Source organism: Gobio gobio (genome assembly GCF_949357685.1).
Source record: "Gobio gobio genome assembly, chromosome: 21".
In the NCBI taxonomy this organism is placed as follows: domain Eukaryota; kingdom Metazoa; phylum Chordata; class Actinopteri; order Cypriniformes; family Gobionidae; genus Gobio; species Gobio gobio.
In genome coordinates, this window is record NC_137117.1 from 19,751,252 (window position 1) to 19,770,184 (window position 18,933).

The following is an 18,933-nucleotide window of genomic DNA, read 5'->3' on the forward strand; positions in this document are numbered from 1 at the left end:
CTGAGGTTTTTTTTTTCCCTCCTTATACCCAGCATGCTATAGAAAGTGCTGTGGAGGAGGGGCGCCGTTACCAGGGTAACCAGCATAACTACCATACACGTTTGGCCGTGGAGGAAACGAGTCGTCAAAGTGAACCCAACGAGGAAGAACACAGTGCCTCTGAGGTACTGTCAAAACATGCAATGTCCCTTTTAAGGAAAAGTAAAATCAATGTAACCACCCATAATAGGCTGTATTTATTTAATCAAATTCACTTATATTTTGAAGTTTAAAATTGTAAAGTTTGAAGTGTTTTTTATTTGAATATATTTTAAAATGTAATATATTCCTTAAAAGGAATTTTCAGCAGCCATTACTCCAGTCTTCATTTTCAATGTAATCCTGTTGAAAACACTTGTGCCGCTTAATATTTTGTGAAAACCGGAAGACTTTTTTTTTTCAGGATTCTTTGATATAATATAAAGTTCCAAAGAACAGCATTTATTTGAAATAGAAATCTTTTGAAACAGTGTAAAAGTCTTTTACTGTCATTTTTGCATCCATTTTATGCATCTTTGCAGAATAAAAGTATTAGTATCTTTCAGAAAAGAAAAAAAAAGTACTGCCCACGATCTTTTGAACGGTAGTGTACATGTAGACTATACTAACTAACAGAATATATGTACTATATTTGACTTTTATCAGGAATTGAATCATAAAAAGTGGTTTCTGTATGACCGGTGGTTGAGAACTACACCTGGTGACACTGATCGAAAAGGAAAGTCATTTCAGAAGAGGTGCAAGTTAATACCTTTTGTTAAAAGCAATATATGCAATATATAACTGCAATATATTAATCATTCACTATACAGGAATGTGTGTTAAGCAAGTACATAGGGTCAATTTTGAGTTCATGTTGACTTGAACATATAAAAATGAAATTGTTTCATTTATTGTGGGGATTGTCTTTTTTTTATTGCCGTTGTGTATGAAGTGTTATTGTTCCATCTGTAGTGTTAAAATCCCTGTTAGAAGTGTGAATTGTCCATTTGTAGTGTCAGTGTAGCATACATAACAGGTTTCTCAATCTATAGAAAGAGTATTCCAGATTCATACTGTCAACTGCAGTGTAAGTGCCAACTAACACCAAATCATAATTTACACCATGAAAAACATGCATAAACTCCTGTCCTTCAAACTGCAACTCTTAATATCCATTGTTTAAAAAAAAAATTGCAGTCATTGGTCAGTTTGGACAACAGTCATTCTGATTTAATTAATGTTTGATGTCAGAAAGGGGAAAAATTGTTTGTGAATATTTTGTGCTTTCTCCTGCTTTTAGTAAAATCATGATTTGCTGCCAACAGGCTTGTTTGTGAACATTTTATACTTTCCAGTTGTTTACACCGCAAATCTTTTTTTTTCTTGATCAGTAATATAGCAAGATAAAAAAAATACTGATTTATAAAATGATTTTTGATGAGTAGTGACATCAGACTTGATGTTGAATTCAAACCCAAAATATATAAATTTTTGTATGTAAAATATATCACAATTTTATGTTTCAACCATTGGAGTGTTCTGGGAATGGCAAAAAAGAGTGTAATCCTCAGTCTCTTTGTACCTGTTGTTTTTTGTAGGGAGAGACAGAAGCAAGACCTCCAAGCAGAGAATCATCAGATGAAGAGAGAGAGGAAAAAGAACCCTGGCCTGATGATAACAGCAGCTCAAGGTAAATGTTTATTAGCCTCAAACTTCATATGACATAGTGCTGTATATCGGACATAGTCCTTATACACATACATCAGACAGATCCACACATATATACTGGGTCTGTTTGTATTTACAGCGATTACTCCAGTGATTACTCAGACTGGACAGCAGATGCTGGCATAAACCTCGAACCGCCCAAGAAGACCAGCGTGAAGAAAAAGAAGAAGAATGCCAGCAGCTCGGAAGAAGATGGAGAGAAGAAAAAAGACTCCAAGAAGGAGAGGAGGAAAGAAAAGCAGGACAAAGATGGAGCCCTACCAAAGAAGAAGAAGCCAAAGGAGAAACGGAAGGTCAGTGGTCCTTTGTGTGTTATTTTAACATGGACACTTGTAGAAATTTAACTCCCTTAAAACACTTATAAAGCTTATTAGTTTATTGAATGTGGCCACTGACAACATTCAGAAGAGGTTTGTCAATCTTTTTCTTTTTCATGAACCGTTATAAACAAATCTAATTTCCACCATATCATCATTGATTTTTAAGGTGGAAATGTTTGGAATAAAATTACAGATTCCTTTCTCTTGCCAAGGCTAATTTCATAAATAGCATTTAATTTATCCAACGTGCAAACAATTTAATATTTTCAATATTTTTGCATAATTTTACAATCACATTTTGACTTAACTCAAAAATAATTTTCACAAGTGAAAACCTTTTTTTTGTGTTCTTCACACATTTAATTTAATCACAAGCTCTTCACTGACACTGTTGTCTATGCAAGTGCACAAACTTTATTAAAGGCATAGTTCACCCAAATATGATATTTCTCATCATTTACTCACACTCATGCCATCCACAATGTATATGATTTTTTTTATTCAGACTTGCTTTCTTTCTTCAAACACAAATCTCTGAGTCCACATAATGGCATTGAATGAGCGCCGCTCGGTTGATGCTTGAAAAACCACACACAGCGATCGTAACGGTAATCAATATGACCCCAGTGGATGAATCAATGTCTTCTGAAGTGAAACGTTAGGTGTAAGAAAAATACTAATACTTTTAACCCTTAACTAAACCGTCACTTTCAGCCAACTGTCCTAGGTGCATTCACAAGTTCAGTTTGACATAAACATAAGTTTGCACGAGAAGTAATGCAGAAGCACAGAGGACTGCCACTTCTCACATGAGCTTCACAACGCACTTACGTCACAGCGTCTCAGTGTCCCTCTCATGAACGCTTGTATGGAACGCGCTTGAGGCCAGAGGAGTGAGGTTTACATGCACAGCTCTTACTGGCCTACGTCCGTTATTACTGGCCTACATTTATCTGAAGAAAGAAATCATATACATCAGGGATGGAGATTAAAAGTCTACATCTGAGACAAGGGTACAACAAGAAAAGCTATAGATAAATTGCATTTAAAATAGCACAAATAAATTGATGTTGAAATCTGTTTATAATTGATGTAAAATAAAGATTAATCAATGGAACATAAAAGTATCTCCCTTTAAATTCCATCAGTTCACTTTCAGATGTGTGTGATTTGTTTTGTGTGATTTGTATGTTCAGAGGATACCTGAATTGCAGAACCAGGGTTTGACATTAGAGGAATGGCTGCCCTCATCCTGGATCACTGACACCATGCCACGGAGATGCCCCTTCAGCCCACAGATGGGTGATGAGGTAAAAAATACATTCCTCGGTGCAACAATCTGCTAAAGAATAATTAAAATGTGAAAAAGTTGTATTTATTAATTAATTGTTGTGTTTGTGAACAGGTATATTATTTCCGTCAAGGCCATGAAGCTTACGTGGAGATGGCCAAAAAAAACAAGATCTTCAGTATAAATCCTAAAAAACAGCCCTGGCACAAGTTAGAGCTTAGGGTAGGTCTTCAATAAAATTAATTTTAACCTCACACTATTTTTCATACACATGATGAAACGTAAAGAAAATTATTTGTGATTGTGTGCCTACAGGAGCAGGAGCTGTTGAAGGTAGTGGGCATCAAATATGAGGTTGGTTTGCCAACTCTGTGCTGTCTGAAGCTGGCCTTCCTGGACCCAGACACTGGCAAACTGACGGGCGGCTCCTTCTCTATGAAGTGAGTGCAGTCTGCGTGAGTCACGGTGACTTATTCACGACGATCTTCACTGTGTGGCTTTTAACCTGCGACTCGCATTTCTATTGTTGTCTTAGATACCACGACATGCCTGACGTCATCGACTTTCTGGTACTTCGGCAGCAGTTTGATAATGCAAGACAGAGGAACTGGATGATAGGTTAGTGTGTGAATTGAGTGTGTTTCTGGACAGATGTTTATTTATATGGGTTTAAATGGGTCGATGGCTCACAGGGATGTTCGAGATGATGAAAAGGATAAATCTTTGGAAAATTTTGTTGAAAATGCTAGTGCTAAATTCTTAGAAATGTCATCTTTGTGATTTTATGCATGTTGAAAAATTATTTTAATGATAAAAAATGTCAAAGTATTCAAACACCTTGAACACGCATGCTTTTTCACACTCCATTTGACCTGATTTTGACAAATTGCTCTTTCATAAAAAAGAAAAAAAGCTTACCGACCTTAACAGTCATAAAGGATCAGAGGATCTATTTTCTGTGATATTTTCTATTAAATGGCTTTTTTGTTACATTCAACAAAATTGTTGAATTTTTTTTTTTTCTGTTAAAAAAAATACTTATTTTTTCACTTATACAAAACTTATATAAAAAATATGTATTCAAGTAATTGTCTAAATTTATTGTTTTTTTAATGTATCTTTGAAATAGCTTAATTTGTTGCTTTCTATTAATGACTGCTTCCTAATACAGAGTTGATGAGCATGTGTAATTGTGTCTGAATTGACAGGTGATCGTTTCCGAGCAGTGATAGATGATGCCTGGTGGTTTGGTACGATTGAGAGTCAGGAGCCTTATCAGGCCGAGTATCCGGACTCTCTTTTCCAGTGCTACAACGTCTGGTCAGTTCTCCGTGTCCATCTACACATTTTACACATTATACAGTAATTCAATTATTGTTACACCGTGTCTTAACCAGGCGTGAAGCCATTAGGCCACAAGCAATACAACCTATTGGTTCTATGTTAACCTCTATTGTAAGTTGCTTTAACACATAGTGGGCCCTATTTTAACGATCTGAAACGCAAGTGTCAAAGCGCGAACCGCAAGTAACTTTGTGGGCGGGTCTCGGCGCTGTTGCTATTTTCCCGGCGGGATAAATGGCTCTTGCGCCCGGCGCAAATCTAAAATGGGTTGGTCTGAAGTAGCTTCATTATTCATAGGTGTGGTTTGGGCGTAACGTGAATAAACCAATCCGAGCGTCATCCAACATTCCCTTTAAAAGCAGGTGCGCAAGTTCCATTATGGATTGCTATTATTATGGCGTATTTACCAGGCGCACGCCAGGAGCGGTTCACAGCCGAGGAGACTGATGTTCTTGTAAGAGCAGTGAAAGACAGAGAAGTGAAGTTGTAATGTTGTACATTATGGTAAAGGTGATTTCACAGTCTTTTTTTTTTCAGTCTTTCAGTTTTTTCAGTTTTTCAGTCGATTTTTTTTCCTGGTTCTTGACGGACAAACCAATTTGTCAGATGTCCTTATATACATATATGTCTTGCCACTATTGGGCAAACAGGTCTTATCCTTAATTATTACAATTAGCCTGAATCATTTGTAAGCTAGATTTATGCCTATTTTTTCACATCTTCGTGGCACACCACAATGATTTCCGTCATCTCATGTGTTAATATTTTTTTAGTGTAACAATTTATGATTTGCAAAAATAACTGTTGCATCTGTGTAGATTACATGAGCAAAGTGTATGCGCGTTGTGCACGCTATACATTATGGTCAAGCATGTGCCCTTAAAATAGCATAATGAACAACGCGCAACGCGCCACTGACTTTAGACTAGGTTTTTTCTGGTCAGTGGCGCAATTGTTTAATGGAACAGCAAAATAGCACCAGGGATTGTTTGCGCCGGAACACGCCTCCTTTTTTGCGCTGAACCGCCCAGGGAGCGCAAGTGCATTCACTAGTTTAGCGACGTGCTTCTGTGGAGGGAAAAGCGCGCTTTGCGCGGGTGCAAAATAGGAATGACACATGCGTCGGTGTACAAAGTCAGTTGCGCTGGGTGCAAGATAGGGCCCAGTGAGTTTAAAACCCACTAATCTTTCTGATTTTAATTGCTGTATAACTTTACTCACTCTTTGATTTTTAAGTTAAAGACTAAACATGGTTTATAGGTATATAGGTTTAGAAATTTATCTTTTGTGAGCTTAGTGTGGTGTTACATGTTTTTTGGGTAATAGTAGATAGAGATGGGCATTTTTTTTCAGTTTCATTTTGAGTACTGCTAGATTTTTAAATACGAGTACTCGGGGTGGGGTGTATCCATCACGTTGATAATGAAAATATTTGCATTAAGACACTGTTACGAAAATGTATTTTGACAAATGAAGACATGACATGAAAATATGACTAGAAGAAAAAACACTAGATTATCAATAATGCATCAATGTTTTCGAAAAAGAAACATCTAAAAGGAATAGCTGCATGAGATGAAGCTGAAGAGTGAATGAAGGCCAGTAAACTGAAGCCCTTTCTGTTTGACACAACCTGAGATGAATCAGATATCAGATACACAACATAAACGTAACATATCTACACAAAAGGACGCAAATGCAATTGAACTTGAATGAAGTACGTGCTAGCCAGATAGTGTTACCGTTGTAGATGCACTCTTCGCATACCAACGTGCTGAAACACGGGCAGCTTAAGCACAAGGAGTTCAACATTCTAGTGTTCTCATTATAATGTTATGTATATGGCAGATTGGCATTAAATCTGTATTTGTATGTACTTTTAGCAAGTGATCCTAGACATCCCTGTGTGTTTTTGAAGCCATGATGATTTTACCAAGGCTTACTGTTGAAAAAAAAAAAACGATGATAAAAAATAACACTGCTGGATTATTAATAATATCATAAATGTTTTTGAAATATGAAGTATGACTGTCTCAAATAACCCAATGATGTCTGTCATTTCCGTTGGACTGACGCTGAAGAGTTAATGAACACTGGTAAACTGAAGCACTTTACTATAAGGTTAATAAACTCAACCAAATGCATTCTATATGAAACTAATCAGATATATACAACATAAAAGTCATATTACGACTTAACATCTGCACAAAAAGATGCTAATGCGCACGTGAACTTGACTGTGCTTGTCTGAATGTATAACTCCCGTTGTGGATGCGTTGAAACGCTGAAACACGGGTAAGTAAAGTACAAATACTTAACATTCTATTACAATAGTGTTCTTAGTATAATGTTATTTATATGGCTTATTGGCTCTGTACATCATGCATTTTTCATATTTTCATGATCAGTGTAATTCCAGGCATAACTGCGCACTTTCAAATTCATAGTTTCACTTTATTTCACCTGTCTGGAAGGCACGCTGTCCTAACGCTAACCAATCAGACCTCAGGTAGCTCCCCAAAATGCCGCAATAACCAATCAGAAAAAATAACTATATTTTTTAAAGTCACAGCGATCACAGTTTTCTTGATCGCTGTCACGTCCGAGTACTCGGGTACTTGTGCATATCTCTAATAGTAGATGTGTTTTTGTGTGATGCAGCTGGGATAATGGAGATACAGAAAAGATGAGCCCATGGGACATGGAAGAGATTCCCAATGAAGGTATGATGTGTTTTTCCAAACACCACAGCTCTCTATAGAATAAAATATAAATAACATTTTGATTAGTCAATTTAGGATTCAGTTAATACCTTAAGATTTTTTTTGTAGTTAACACAATTAATTTAAACAGCTTTTAATTTGCCTAGAATATATGTATATTTTAATTTGGCAAGGATGCATTACATTTATAAAAAGTGACATTTAAAATTTCTGTTTCAAATAAATAATTTGAACATTGTATTCATCAAAGAATCCTGAAAAAAAAAAAACTGTATCACGGTTTCCACAAAAATATTAAAAGCTTTGAAATATTCCGCTTTGATCACAGAAATAAATAATATTTTAATATATATCAAAATAGAATCATATGTTTTCACTGTATTTTAGATTTCTTTCAAAAACACAATAAACTATTGCTGACCACAAACTGTTGAACAGTAGTGTATATTTCAACTAAATAATTTGCCTAAACTAAATTTCTTTTCCCATCATTTACAAGTAAAACATTGTTTTGGCTTTGCATTGAAACAAATATGCTAAAGCATTTTTCCTAATAAGTCTTTAGAAATCTCACAAAACAGAATGAATCTGCTGTAAGATCGCATTAGGTAAATGCATTTACATGCTAAAATTAATGATGCTAAACATATTTAATTAATCTCATAGCTAATTCATTTTCACAGCACTAATGAAAGCAAGCAAATGATCACATGTTGAATAATATAAAACTACTTTGATTTCATACATAAGGTATTTTTTATCTCTGATTAAAGACCTTGAGTCCAGTTCCTTACATAATTGGCTTTGTGACCTTTGATGTTTTGTTTATTATTTGTTACATTTCCATTAAAACATATTTGAGTGTTTATTGAGCATACTTTTCATATTGGGAACTGTTGACTGGTCCCCACACTGTTGGAGGTTTCAGGTTTTTTACTGTTCTTGTGGCGACATTGCCAACAAAGTAGGCAAAACCTGGTCTGCACTCACAAACGTGTTAGTCGTCATGGCAACCAACAACTGAGCGAGTATCAACTGTTCTGATGTCCAGCTGGCATTGTTTTAATAACCAATACAAACTGAGCTGTGCTTGTATGTTTCTTCTTTTCCTCCATCTCATTTTCTCTGTCTGTCTGCAGCAGTATTTCCTGACGAGTTAGGCCTGAGTGTGCCTCTAACTGAGGAGGAGCAGAAGGCCTTGTTGTACAAGCCCCTAGAAGGAGAGTGGGGTTCACGCACACGCGACGAAGAGTGTGAACGTATCATCAGGAGCATCGACCAGCTTTGCACTTTGGGTATGATATTATCATTTAGCATTGCATGATAACTGAGAATCCTAACTTTGGCTGTCCGAAATTGAAATGATATACCTAGGGGTTTGCAATAGACTTAGTTCACAAGACAAGGCGATACACGATATTGCGTTCACGAGGACGAGACTAGACAATATTTTAACGCTATTTTTAAGAAATCGTCAATGACAATATATATATATATATATATATATATATATATATATATATATATATATATATATATATATATATATATATATATATATATATATATATATATATATATATATATATATATATATATATATATATATATATATATATATATATATATGACTAGAAAAACATATTACTCAACTGAAAGGCACATAATGCAAAACAATGCAGGATACAGGACTGACTAACGATTTATTTGGTAATCGAGTAACCGGGCGATTATTTTGATGATTTTATTTTGATTATATATATAGAATTTCAGTAAAAATAAACCTAAGTCAGCAATAGCCTTTAAAATGACTTAAAATACATATTATAATAACAATGAGGCGATAAAGTATCAAAAGCAAGTAATTATATAGTTTTCTTGAACAACACCATTAAAGGCCCCCCTGAAATCAAAATGTAAGTCGTGTTCTCCAGTATTCTCAGGTGAGCGTTATTTATAAGCAACCCAAACTCATAGCATATACAGAAATGTAGTTTGTTGACCAAGCTGCTGAGTTGCTGAGCTCCACGCATGTACATGATAACAGTGCAGACTTTATATGCATTCCCAAATGCACATTATATTGGAAAAAAACAGCACACTCAGAGATCGAGTTTGTGTGGAGCAGCATTTTCTGTGAACATATATTTCACAATAGCACTATGCTATATTATTTTTTAGACGGTTTTACTAGAAAACGATAGAGTTAGAAAAAGGTCTAATAATGCGTTTCATGGATTCTTGTCCGTGGAATGCGCCAGTTCCGGTCTTTTACCAGTCTTGAATAGATTGTGCTACCAACCCTATATTTGTATTGTTTTAAGGTAGGTTTAGTTTTTGGAGTAGGTATGGATGTTAATAAACCTCGACAAGAAATCTCGTCACAACCCTAGATATAACTGAGGTTTTTTTTTCTCCTCCAGACGTGGCTGTGCCATTTGAATTGCCAGTGGACTTGCAGGCATATCCAACGTACTGCACCGTGGTTGCCTACGTCACAGATCTGAGCACCATCCGACACAGACTAGAGAACCGTTTCTATAGGTCAGCATGAATTCTGAATGGACAATCAAACACTTGATTTATTCCAGAAAATCAGTGTGAACTAATGTTGATGATATTGAATTTACATGTGCATGTGTTGTTTGCTGATGATCTTTTGTCAGGCGAATGTCGTCGTTGATGTGGGAGGTACGCTACATCGAACACAATGCTCAAACCTTCAATGAACCAGGCGCGTTCATTGTCAGAACTGCCAAATTCGTATCTGACCTCATACTACAATTTATCAAGTAAGTGAGTCACTAATAAAACTGAACCAGCAGCATTTAATTTAGATGCGCAATATAGCGTTAGTATATTGATTATTGATATCTGTATAAGCATTTTACTTCGTCTGTATCATCCGATATTGGATATTCAATTTCTGTATTTTTACATTTATATTGCTTTTGCCATCATCTAATACTCACTTTAAAAACGCTAATGATTTAACACTGTTCAATTTATTATTTAGGAAGTTTAAAATGTTTTACAATGCTGTGATGCTTAAATTCACTTGTAGCATTTGAATCGATTGCTTTTCACACAAAAAAATGTGCCACCTTTTTTTTTAAATTTTTTAGACAAAATAGTATACATTTTAATATTGCCCATTTATTAGTTAAAAATAATTATTGGTTTGTCAGACATTTTTTTATCTGTGCATCCCTAGCATTTAGTTTTAAGTCATGCATGTTTTTTTCACTTTGTCTGTGTTCTTCAGGGACCAAAGTTGTGCAGATATTATTCCACTATATAACAGTATGAAGAAAACTGCATTCTCGGATTCAAGTGATGTAAGTGTCATTAAAACACGCACACACTCATAACCACTCATATTGAACAATATGTAATACATTATTTCAGTGCCTTTAACAAATGTTCTTTTGCTGCCTTGCAAGCACTTGGTATTCAGGAAATGTAAATGTGTATATTTTATATGTCAGTGGGTAACATGCTCTGACACTTTTTTTTCCCCAACTCAGGATGAAGATGAGGATGAAGAGCATGAGGCACCTTGTACATCTAGCCGCAATAAGAAGGTATACATTTAAGTGATTGTTTACCTTTCTAACCATGCCAGAGAAAAGAGGATTGATTATGTATGCAAGAACTGTTTACGCCTGGCAATAACATTACATGCACATCATAACCAAGAGTGTGGTGCTGTTTCAGAAGCAGCGGCAGCAGCCCATCCTGAGGAGTCTGCGCAGTAAACCGTCATCAGACCCTCAGGCCTGGAAGGGGCGCTGCAGAGAGCTGCTGGAGCTCATCTTTCAATGTGAAGATTCAGAGCCTTTCAGACAACCTGTTGATCTGGAGGAGTATCCGGTAACACACAGACACATGGAGAAAATACACACACACAGATCTGTAGATCATACCTGTAGCATCGGGTGGGAATTATGAAGGATGGAACACGTTAAAAATATTTAACGCAATTAATGCAGCATCAGTTTTTTTCTGTCATCCTTTGGCTGCACTACAGTATATGATCACACTATCATTCATTTAAGTGCTATTAAACCATTCAAGCGGGATAAGACACAAAATAACTCAAATCTATACTGGCTACTGTCAGGGAATCTTCTCTCTGTGTGACATGCGCACAGAAAGCCGCTTCAGACAGTGCGCGGCTGCGTTGAGTTCTCTTTCGCACTTGAACGGACAAAAACACACAAAAGTATGCCAAAATGTCCACTTTGTCGAGTATCCTCGTAAGCACAGTCTTAAATGAGTTAAATAGTGTTAAATGAATGCAAAGAGTTGTGAGGACATCGGATGCGTGTCAGATCTGGATCCATGTCATGTGCTTCAAATCTTAAAGTGACAACAGGAGATTAAATGTGAAATTATTACAATATAGCAATAGATGATATTTACACTAAGTGCAAATAGCTGTAGATGATATTTACTAAGTGAAATGGCATACTAAGTCAAAATAGTGATCAATGCTATTTACACAATGTAAAAGTAGCAGTTCTCTGCAATATGTGTAAATAGTAATTACATGCAATTTATACTTTATTTTGACAGATACATACTATTTGCACCTCAGTATTGTTGTACACTAACAGGATGCAATAATAACATAGTGTAAATTATTATATTTATAAAAATTATTAAAAGGATGCTGCCTTAATTTTTTATTGAAAGTAAATGCCTTTCCGATGTGTTATGTAATGGGAAAAGGGAGAAAAGCGAGCTCGGCAAAAGGCGGATTCAAACCCTTGTCGATCGCGTCAAAATCTAGATCCTTAAGCTTTACTGACTGCGCCACTGAAGACATTGAAATTCATGTGTTTTTTTTTTCTTGTTTGGCCCAACCAGGCATTGTTAGGCAAAGTAAGTACTAGGGGTGTGCGATATTGACAAAAAAAAGAAATCTCAATATTTTCTGGGATTTTCTCGATAACGATAATTAGACGATATTTTGCTGAGTGTGTTATTGTGCTGCTACTTTGGCAGGTTTAGGACTGCCATGGTCAGCTGACTCCTAAAGTTTATGATATTCTTCATATTTTGTGTGGTGGTCAGTTCACAGAAGTGACAGAAATCTGTTTGATCATTTACACAGCTCAGAAGTGACAAATTAATAACCTGCAGTTATGCATAAATAATGTTTTGATGTTTAAAACATAAAATGTTAAATAATATTGATATTTGAAATTATTTAAAAGATGAAAAGATACTTTAACTGTGAAATTAAAACCGCCAGTAGGTGCCAGCAATTCACTTTTAACGAGTAAGTCATTGAGATTCAAACTATTCATTCAAACAGCTGATTCATTCAAGGAATTAAGCATTTTAATATCTTAATCTATATTAGTCATTGAATCATTGATTCATTCAAAGCTGATTCATTCAGTATGAAAACACCGCTGTGTTTTGCTCAGAGACGCAGATACAGTGCTGTGTCTTTGTTTTGAACTATTTTTCGGTGGCGAAATAGAGCAAAAACAGGCAATATGGAAGTCTAAACTTTAAGTCACTTAATATTAACTTCTTGTTTAGTAAACTTGCATAAAATCAATATCACATTTGAAAAACTGCAATCTTTGTGTGATATCTTATTAACTATATTATATGATATAAATATAGCACGCAGTGAAAGCGTGTACTCTAATGCGCACCTGCACTAGTCTAATCAACAAAACTACATCACGTAGTGTGCGTGCACTCTCTGGGTGTGTGTGAGGGATATACTCGATAATGTCAGATCGCACATCGTTAAAACAACAATTACGATATTATCGCAGACGACATTTATTGCACACCCCTAGCTAGTACTTATAGCACTTGCCAACAAGGCACGCTGTTTGCACTTGGTGTAAATAGACACTCCGTTATAAGAAATGTTTCTTGAGCACCAAATCATCATATTAGAATGATTTCTGAAGGTTCACATGACACTGAAGACTAGAGTAATGACGCTGAAAGTTCAGCTTCGCCATCACAGGAATAAATGACATTTTAAAATATATTAAAATAGAATACGGTTATTTTATAATTATATTTCACACTGTATTTTTTAAAGGGGTGGTAAAACACATTCTTTTGAAGGCTTGACTGTGTTTGTGGGCTGCACTGTAACATGTGTTCATGCTTCGTTTTAAAAAAAATTGCCTTATTTTTCATATATTTGACCTTTATTCTACACTGCTCTGTCCCTCCTTGTAAAACGGTCTGATGCTTTCCGGGTTGTATGAAGCCAGTCCCTCAAAAATACGCAGTGGGCTCTGATTGGTTAGCTGGCCCAGTGTGTTGTGATTCGCTAACCGCAGTGCACGTCGGAAACGTCACGCCCCTTACCTTACCGGAGGCTGTTCAGTATTAGAAACAACGGCGTCAATAAAACCATATGAGCTCGAATCAGACCCAGAACATTTGAGTGAAGATGATCGAGCAGAACCTGTTCAGTCCTCGAGAGTAAAGACTGCAGATCTATAATCGCTACTGAATGGCACTTTAACTTTTGTATTTTTAGAACGATTATAGCCAAATATCTGTCGCAAGAACTAACCCAAAACAAACACTAAGCACTGGCTTTAACTAGTAAGTTAGCCAAATCACACACAGAACCATGTTTAGCATGCCTGTAGATAAACAATACATAAAAGCTCTAATCAAAGAATCATTTACACTAATGCCAGGTTCGCTGTTGAGATTTTAACGTTAGTGTTTGTAACGATAGGTGTTCGTCGGATAACGTTAAGTATGAATGAGCATTTAACAGACTGGTTTGCAGAACAGCGCTGTCATCTGTTTACTTCCTTGCTACAACCTATTACAGGAAAACACATCGATGAAATATAAATCAGACTTACAGGTTGTGGCCCGTAAACAGCTTCTGTTTGTAAATCCAGCTTTCAGGACAAGCCGTTGTGCATATCCTGTATTGAACTCGCGAAGTTTGTGGAAGATTGTGTTGTCCTCCGTGAAATGTGCAGCGCGCGCGTCGTGCATCCACGCACCGGCAGTGTTTTTTTCACGCAGCTGACGTTGTGCAAATCTGGTATTGAAATCGCGAAGACGGTGGATGCAGGGAGCCCTGCGCGCGCCTGATTCCCCGCTGACTCAAACACACGTGCATATAACATGCTGTATGTTAAACGCTCTGCAACGCACCCCCGTCCCTATGAAGGCTGAACAGAGCAAGTGCCCCAGACCTGCAATCCGGATGAAAATAACAGCGTTTCTTCGGCATTGCGGCAAAAACACAGCCTACTAACGCTTCCCCGCGGCGATACAAAATGGCCTCACCCCCCCTTATTTCATATTCCCCGGAGGAGGGGTTTATGTAAATATTGGGCCTGGTGATGTCAGCAAAACCTGGGTGAATGTGTAGTAGTCCCTAGCGGCCGTTTGCTGTAGTCCTTAGAAACTGATTTCTTTAAAAGCAAATATCTCCCTTTGCTTTAAACTTTGAACGTTGTAACTTTGCAGATGTTGTTTATGCTCAAGCAGCAACATTACACGTTAGCTAAAGTTAGAATAGTGAAATCGTGGTTAACCACCCCTTTAATCAAAAAAATGCAGCCTTGTTGAGCATAGGAGACTTCTTTCAAAAACTTTTGAACAGGAATGTAAAAAACTAGTTTTAGCGATGTTTAGTCATTTATTATGGAAAACAAGACAGAAATACTGATTAAGAAAATGATTTTTTGCAGTGCACTGTCTGCTTATATGCCCTGTTCATCAAAAATACCTCTCTCAGGACTACTTGGACATTGTGGAGACTCCTATGGACTTTGGGACTGTCTTGAACCGCCTGTTAGCAGGAGAGTATGACACTCCCATGGATCTTTGTAAAGATGTACGTCTCATCTTCAGCAACTCCAAAGCCTACACACCCAGCAAAAAGTCCAGGGTATGAGATCATGTCCAATTATTATCATTTCATTTTTAAAACATTGTAATCTCAGTAGTCAAACCAGCCCATCTAGTTTATTTATTTACTAGTTTTTTTTTTTTGCTTCTGTGTTTTTGTGCATGCAGATCTACAGTATGAGTCTGCGATTGTCCGCTCTCTTTGAAGAACATATCAGTTCGATCCTAACTGATTTTAAAGCTGCTCAAAGTTTACACAGTGAGCGATTCACCCGTCAGCGGCTACACACAGAGCGCTTGACCAGGCAGTCTGTGAAGAGGAGAAGGAGCTCTTCACCTTCAAGCTCCGCCTCTAGGTCATTGAAAAATATTATCCTCTAGAATTGGTCACTGTTTCTAAACTTTGCATACACATTTTTACTTCAGAAAAGTAAAGCATTTTACTTAATCACAGCAAAACTAAAATAAAACAATTGCTTCATTTTCTGATTTGCAGTCCAGAAAGGAAGCGACGGGTCTCCTCTCGCTCTGCTCACCGATCGGACAATGCAACTCCGCCCACTCCCGCTGGACCTTCCCGGGCTCCTTCCTTACGGCAAACACATCCACAAATCAACGGCAAGGCTGAGCCTCCTGTTGTCCCTGGTCGGACCCGCAGCTCGGCCCGCTTTGGAACCCAACTCACAGATGCACCCTCTGCACAGTCAGCTCCTCCCCCTCCCGCCGCCCACAGTAAGGTGGCAGAGCCCTCTTCCAGAGTCCTGCGCACCCAGAACTCGCAATCCATTGGTGTCTCCAGGGAAACTGAGCGTTCTGCGGTTCCTCACAGCAATGAGGGCGGGGCCAGAGAGTCTCGTAGGAAGCTTCGGACACCTGTTAAACTCACACCAGGTCAGTAACAGATGATCAAAGCTTTTATTTGATGTCAAAAGCTGATGTTATTACATGGAAGGGAATTTTGAATGTTTTCTGGAAATTAACTTTCAGTTCCTGTAGCTCTACTGAAAGCCCAAAGTAAATCAGTGATCTTTTTTCAGTAGATTTAAACTTTTTCCTAAATGGATTTTTATTTTTCTGTACTAATTTAGAATTTATTTTAACTTTTTTTTCTTTAATTTTCTGCAATATTTTTTTTTTTTTAAGATTTAAATGAACTTTAAGTACTCCTGTGTTTCATTTTTTTCTTAAATGTTTTAATATATAAAATACATTTTATATGTATGTGTATGTATATATATATTCCTTTTCTGCACTAATATTAGGGGAAATCTGTGGATTTGTCTAGATTTAAACATGGTAAAATGATTTAAACTGAACTTTAAAATTCTTCAGCTGATTTAAACTTTTTTTCTTTCCATGGGTCATGGGATTGATTCGCAGGGTGCATATATAAAATGAGTATATGTTTGTTCTGTACTTATATGTTCATTCCCTCTTAGGTCCAGTTGATCACAACTCTCCTCCTCAGGACAGTTTGCATTTGAATGGTCATAGTCAAGTGACTGTTGGAGTTGTACGAAGAGGCCGGGGCAGACCTAGACTAGATGCACAAATACCGACACCAGTAGTGGTACCGTCACCCCCATTGCCCCAGGCCTCTGGAAAAAAGAGAGGGAGGAAAAGCAAGAAAGACCTGGAGGGCCTACAAAGAGACTCCGACCATGAGGAGGAGCTTCTTCTGTCTACTGGTGATGAGGGCGGGGCTTCTTCTACAGCCCAGGACAGTAGTCTTTCAGATTCAGGTGTAGTGACTCCTGAGTATCAGAAACCACGAGGTAGACCACGAATCACCAGAACAACAGATACTCCACCTCCTTCGAGCCCCAAAACTCTCAGAAGGAGCAGTCGGCGTGGCAATGAAGAGACCACGCCCCCTACATCAGGTCCCGCCCTAAGGGAGGAGCCTGAAATGTATATGGAAGGGGATGGGAGTTCGAAAGGGCAGATGAGAACGCGTAACCAGGGCCGAAGGACAGCTTTCTATAACGAAGAAGACTCTGAGGAAGAGCAAAGACAGCTTTTGTTTGAGGATGCCTCGATTACTTTCGGCACGTCAAGCAAGGGGAGAGTCCGCAAGCTCACCGAGAAGGCCAAAGCCAACCTTATTGGCTGGTAACAATGCCAACTTTGCATGTCCTATGCGACACAACCCCTTATCCTCGCCCCGCTGGGGAGGGGAAACCATTCCTGCTGCTATCAGACTTTCATGATTATCTGAATCTTTCATTCTGACTCTAAATTGGTTATCACGTTTTGAATCTTTGATTCTTTTAGTGACTTCAAGAGTCACAGCCCCTTGAGATCCCCTAACATATACATTTTCTTCCACAGAAAAATCACATGCAGTTAAATACTGATTTTCATATGCACTATATTGAATGCCAGTGAAGAAAGGTACTTACACAGTCTTATAAATCCAAATACCTGATTTCATCTCTCAAGAAAGCACTTACATGAGGATTGTTGAGTGTGTGAGTGTGTGTGTGTGTGTGTGTGTGTGTGTGTGTGTGTGTGTGTGTGTGTGTGTGTGTGTGTGTGTGTGTGTGTGTGTGTGTGTGTGTGTGTGTGTGTGTGTGTGTGTGTGTGTGTGTGAGAGAGTGAAATAACTTGAGCTTTTACTCTGTCTTGTTTCTTTAAACTGTTAATTTTATGCATTGTTTTTACACAGTTGTTGCTAAGGGCAACAAATCAAACACTTGTTAAAAAAAATCTATTTTTAACAGATCATTGTGTAAGTGGCTGTAAAGCTGTAGTGGAGTGCAGAGAAGGATCTCATAAATTTCCTGTGTTGTCTTTTTAATGTCTTTCTCTGCAAGTCAAGATCAGTGGCAGTGGTAATTCACGCATGTTTTTATATAATTAGCAATACCTTGTGCCTTTTCATACTTTCAATACATTAAGGCTCCTTTGTACTCCCTGATTTGTGTGTGTGAGAGTGTTTGATGCTTTGGCGTACTGATTTATTCAGTACAAGCGTGTGTTATTGATCTGTTGGGATAGAGATTAGTGAGCAGCATATTTCCAAATGACCACTGTGTGTGTGTGTGTGTGTGTGTGTGTGTGTGTGTGTGTGTGTGTGTGTGTGTGTGTGTGTGTGTGTGTGTGTGTGTGTGTGTGTGTGTGTGTGTGTGTGTGTGTGTGTGTGTGTGTGTGTACACGCGCGCGCGTGTGTGCGTTGAGGTGTGTTATAATAGTGACATCATCACTCCTTGCCTGTTTTATCTGGCTCCCAGAATGCACTGTGATCCTAACTAGAACCATGACTTATAAATACAGTGACTACAAAAAGTGTTTAGGCACTTAAGCCACAGTTTTAAAATGTCTGAATGTCATTGCATTAGAGAATGAAATATCAAATCATCTTAGCAATCTTTGAAACTATGGTTAACAATGTAATATGTAAATTTTGAATATTTTATCATATTAATGATTAATAATTATTACTAATGATTAATTTAAAAAAACATTTAAAAAATGAATGCAAACATTGAACACGATAGTGTTTACGATAGTAAACAAGCAACACATTCATTTGTAGGCTTTACTCAACAAATATTAATATATAAAATACTGTTTGGGATCTGTAAGATTTTTTTTCATGTTTTTGAAGTCTTATGCTCACCAAGGCTTAATT

At 37.3% G+C, this 18,933-nt stretch overlaps 1 protein-coding gene across 2 annotated transcripts in view; it reads left to right on the forward strand.

Annotated features, from left to right (window-relative positions):
* phip (PHIP subunit of CUL4-Ring ligase complex) overlaps positions 1–18,218 on the forward strand; it is a 48,312-nt gene extending 30,094 nt beyond the window's left edge. Inside the window, exons 21-39 of one of the 2 annotated variants that reach the window (XM_079801797.1) lie at positions 33–164; positions 1,620–1,711; positions 1,829–2,042; positions 3,266–3,379; positions 3,475–3,582; positions 3,676–3,800; positions 3,896–3,978; positions 4,569–4,680; positions 7,366–7,427; positions 8,567–8,722; positions 9,851–9,971; positions 10,094–10,219; positions 10,693–10,765; positions 10,955–11,011; positions 11,145–11,300; positions 15,187–15,339; positions 15,468–15,655; positions 15,796–16,190; positions 16,739–18,218. In XM_079801797.1, coding sequence (XP_079657923.1) covers positions 33–164; positions 1,620–1,711; positions 1,829–2,042; positions 3,266–3,379; positions 3,475–3,582; positions 3,676–3,800; positions 3,896–3,978; positions 4,569–4,680; positions 7,366–7,427; positions 8,567–8,722; positions 9,851–9,971; positions 10,094–10,219; positions 10,693–10,765; positions 10,955–11,011; positions 11,145–11,300; positions 15,187–15,339; positions 15,468–15,655; positions 15,796–16,190; positions 16,739–17,415 — 3,144 coding nt within the window. In that variant the 3' untranslated portion in view covers positions 17,416–18,218. The remainder of the gene's footprint in view (positions 1–32; positions 165–1,619; positions 1,712–1,828; positions 2,043–3,265; positions 3,380–3,474; positions 3,583–3,675; positions 3,801–3,895; positions 3,979–4,568; positions 4,681–7,365; positions 7,428–8,566; positions 8,723–9,850; positions 9,972–10,093; positions 10,220–10,692; positions 10,766–10,954; positions 11,012–11,144; positions 11,301–15,186; positions 15,340–15,467; positions 15,656–15,795; positions 16,191–16,738) is intronic. The other variant, XM_079801798.1, reaches the window with a different exon arrangement.
* The last annotated feature ends 715 nt before the right edge of the window (positions 18,219–18,933 follow it).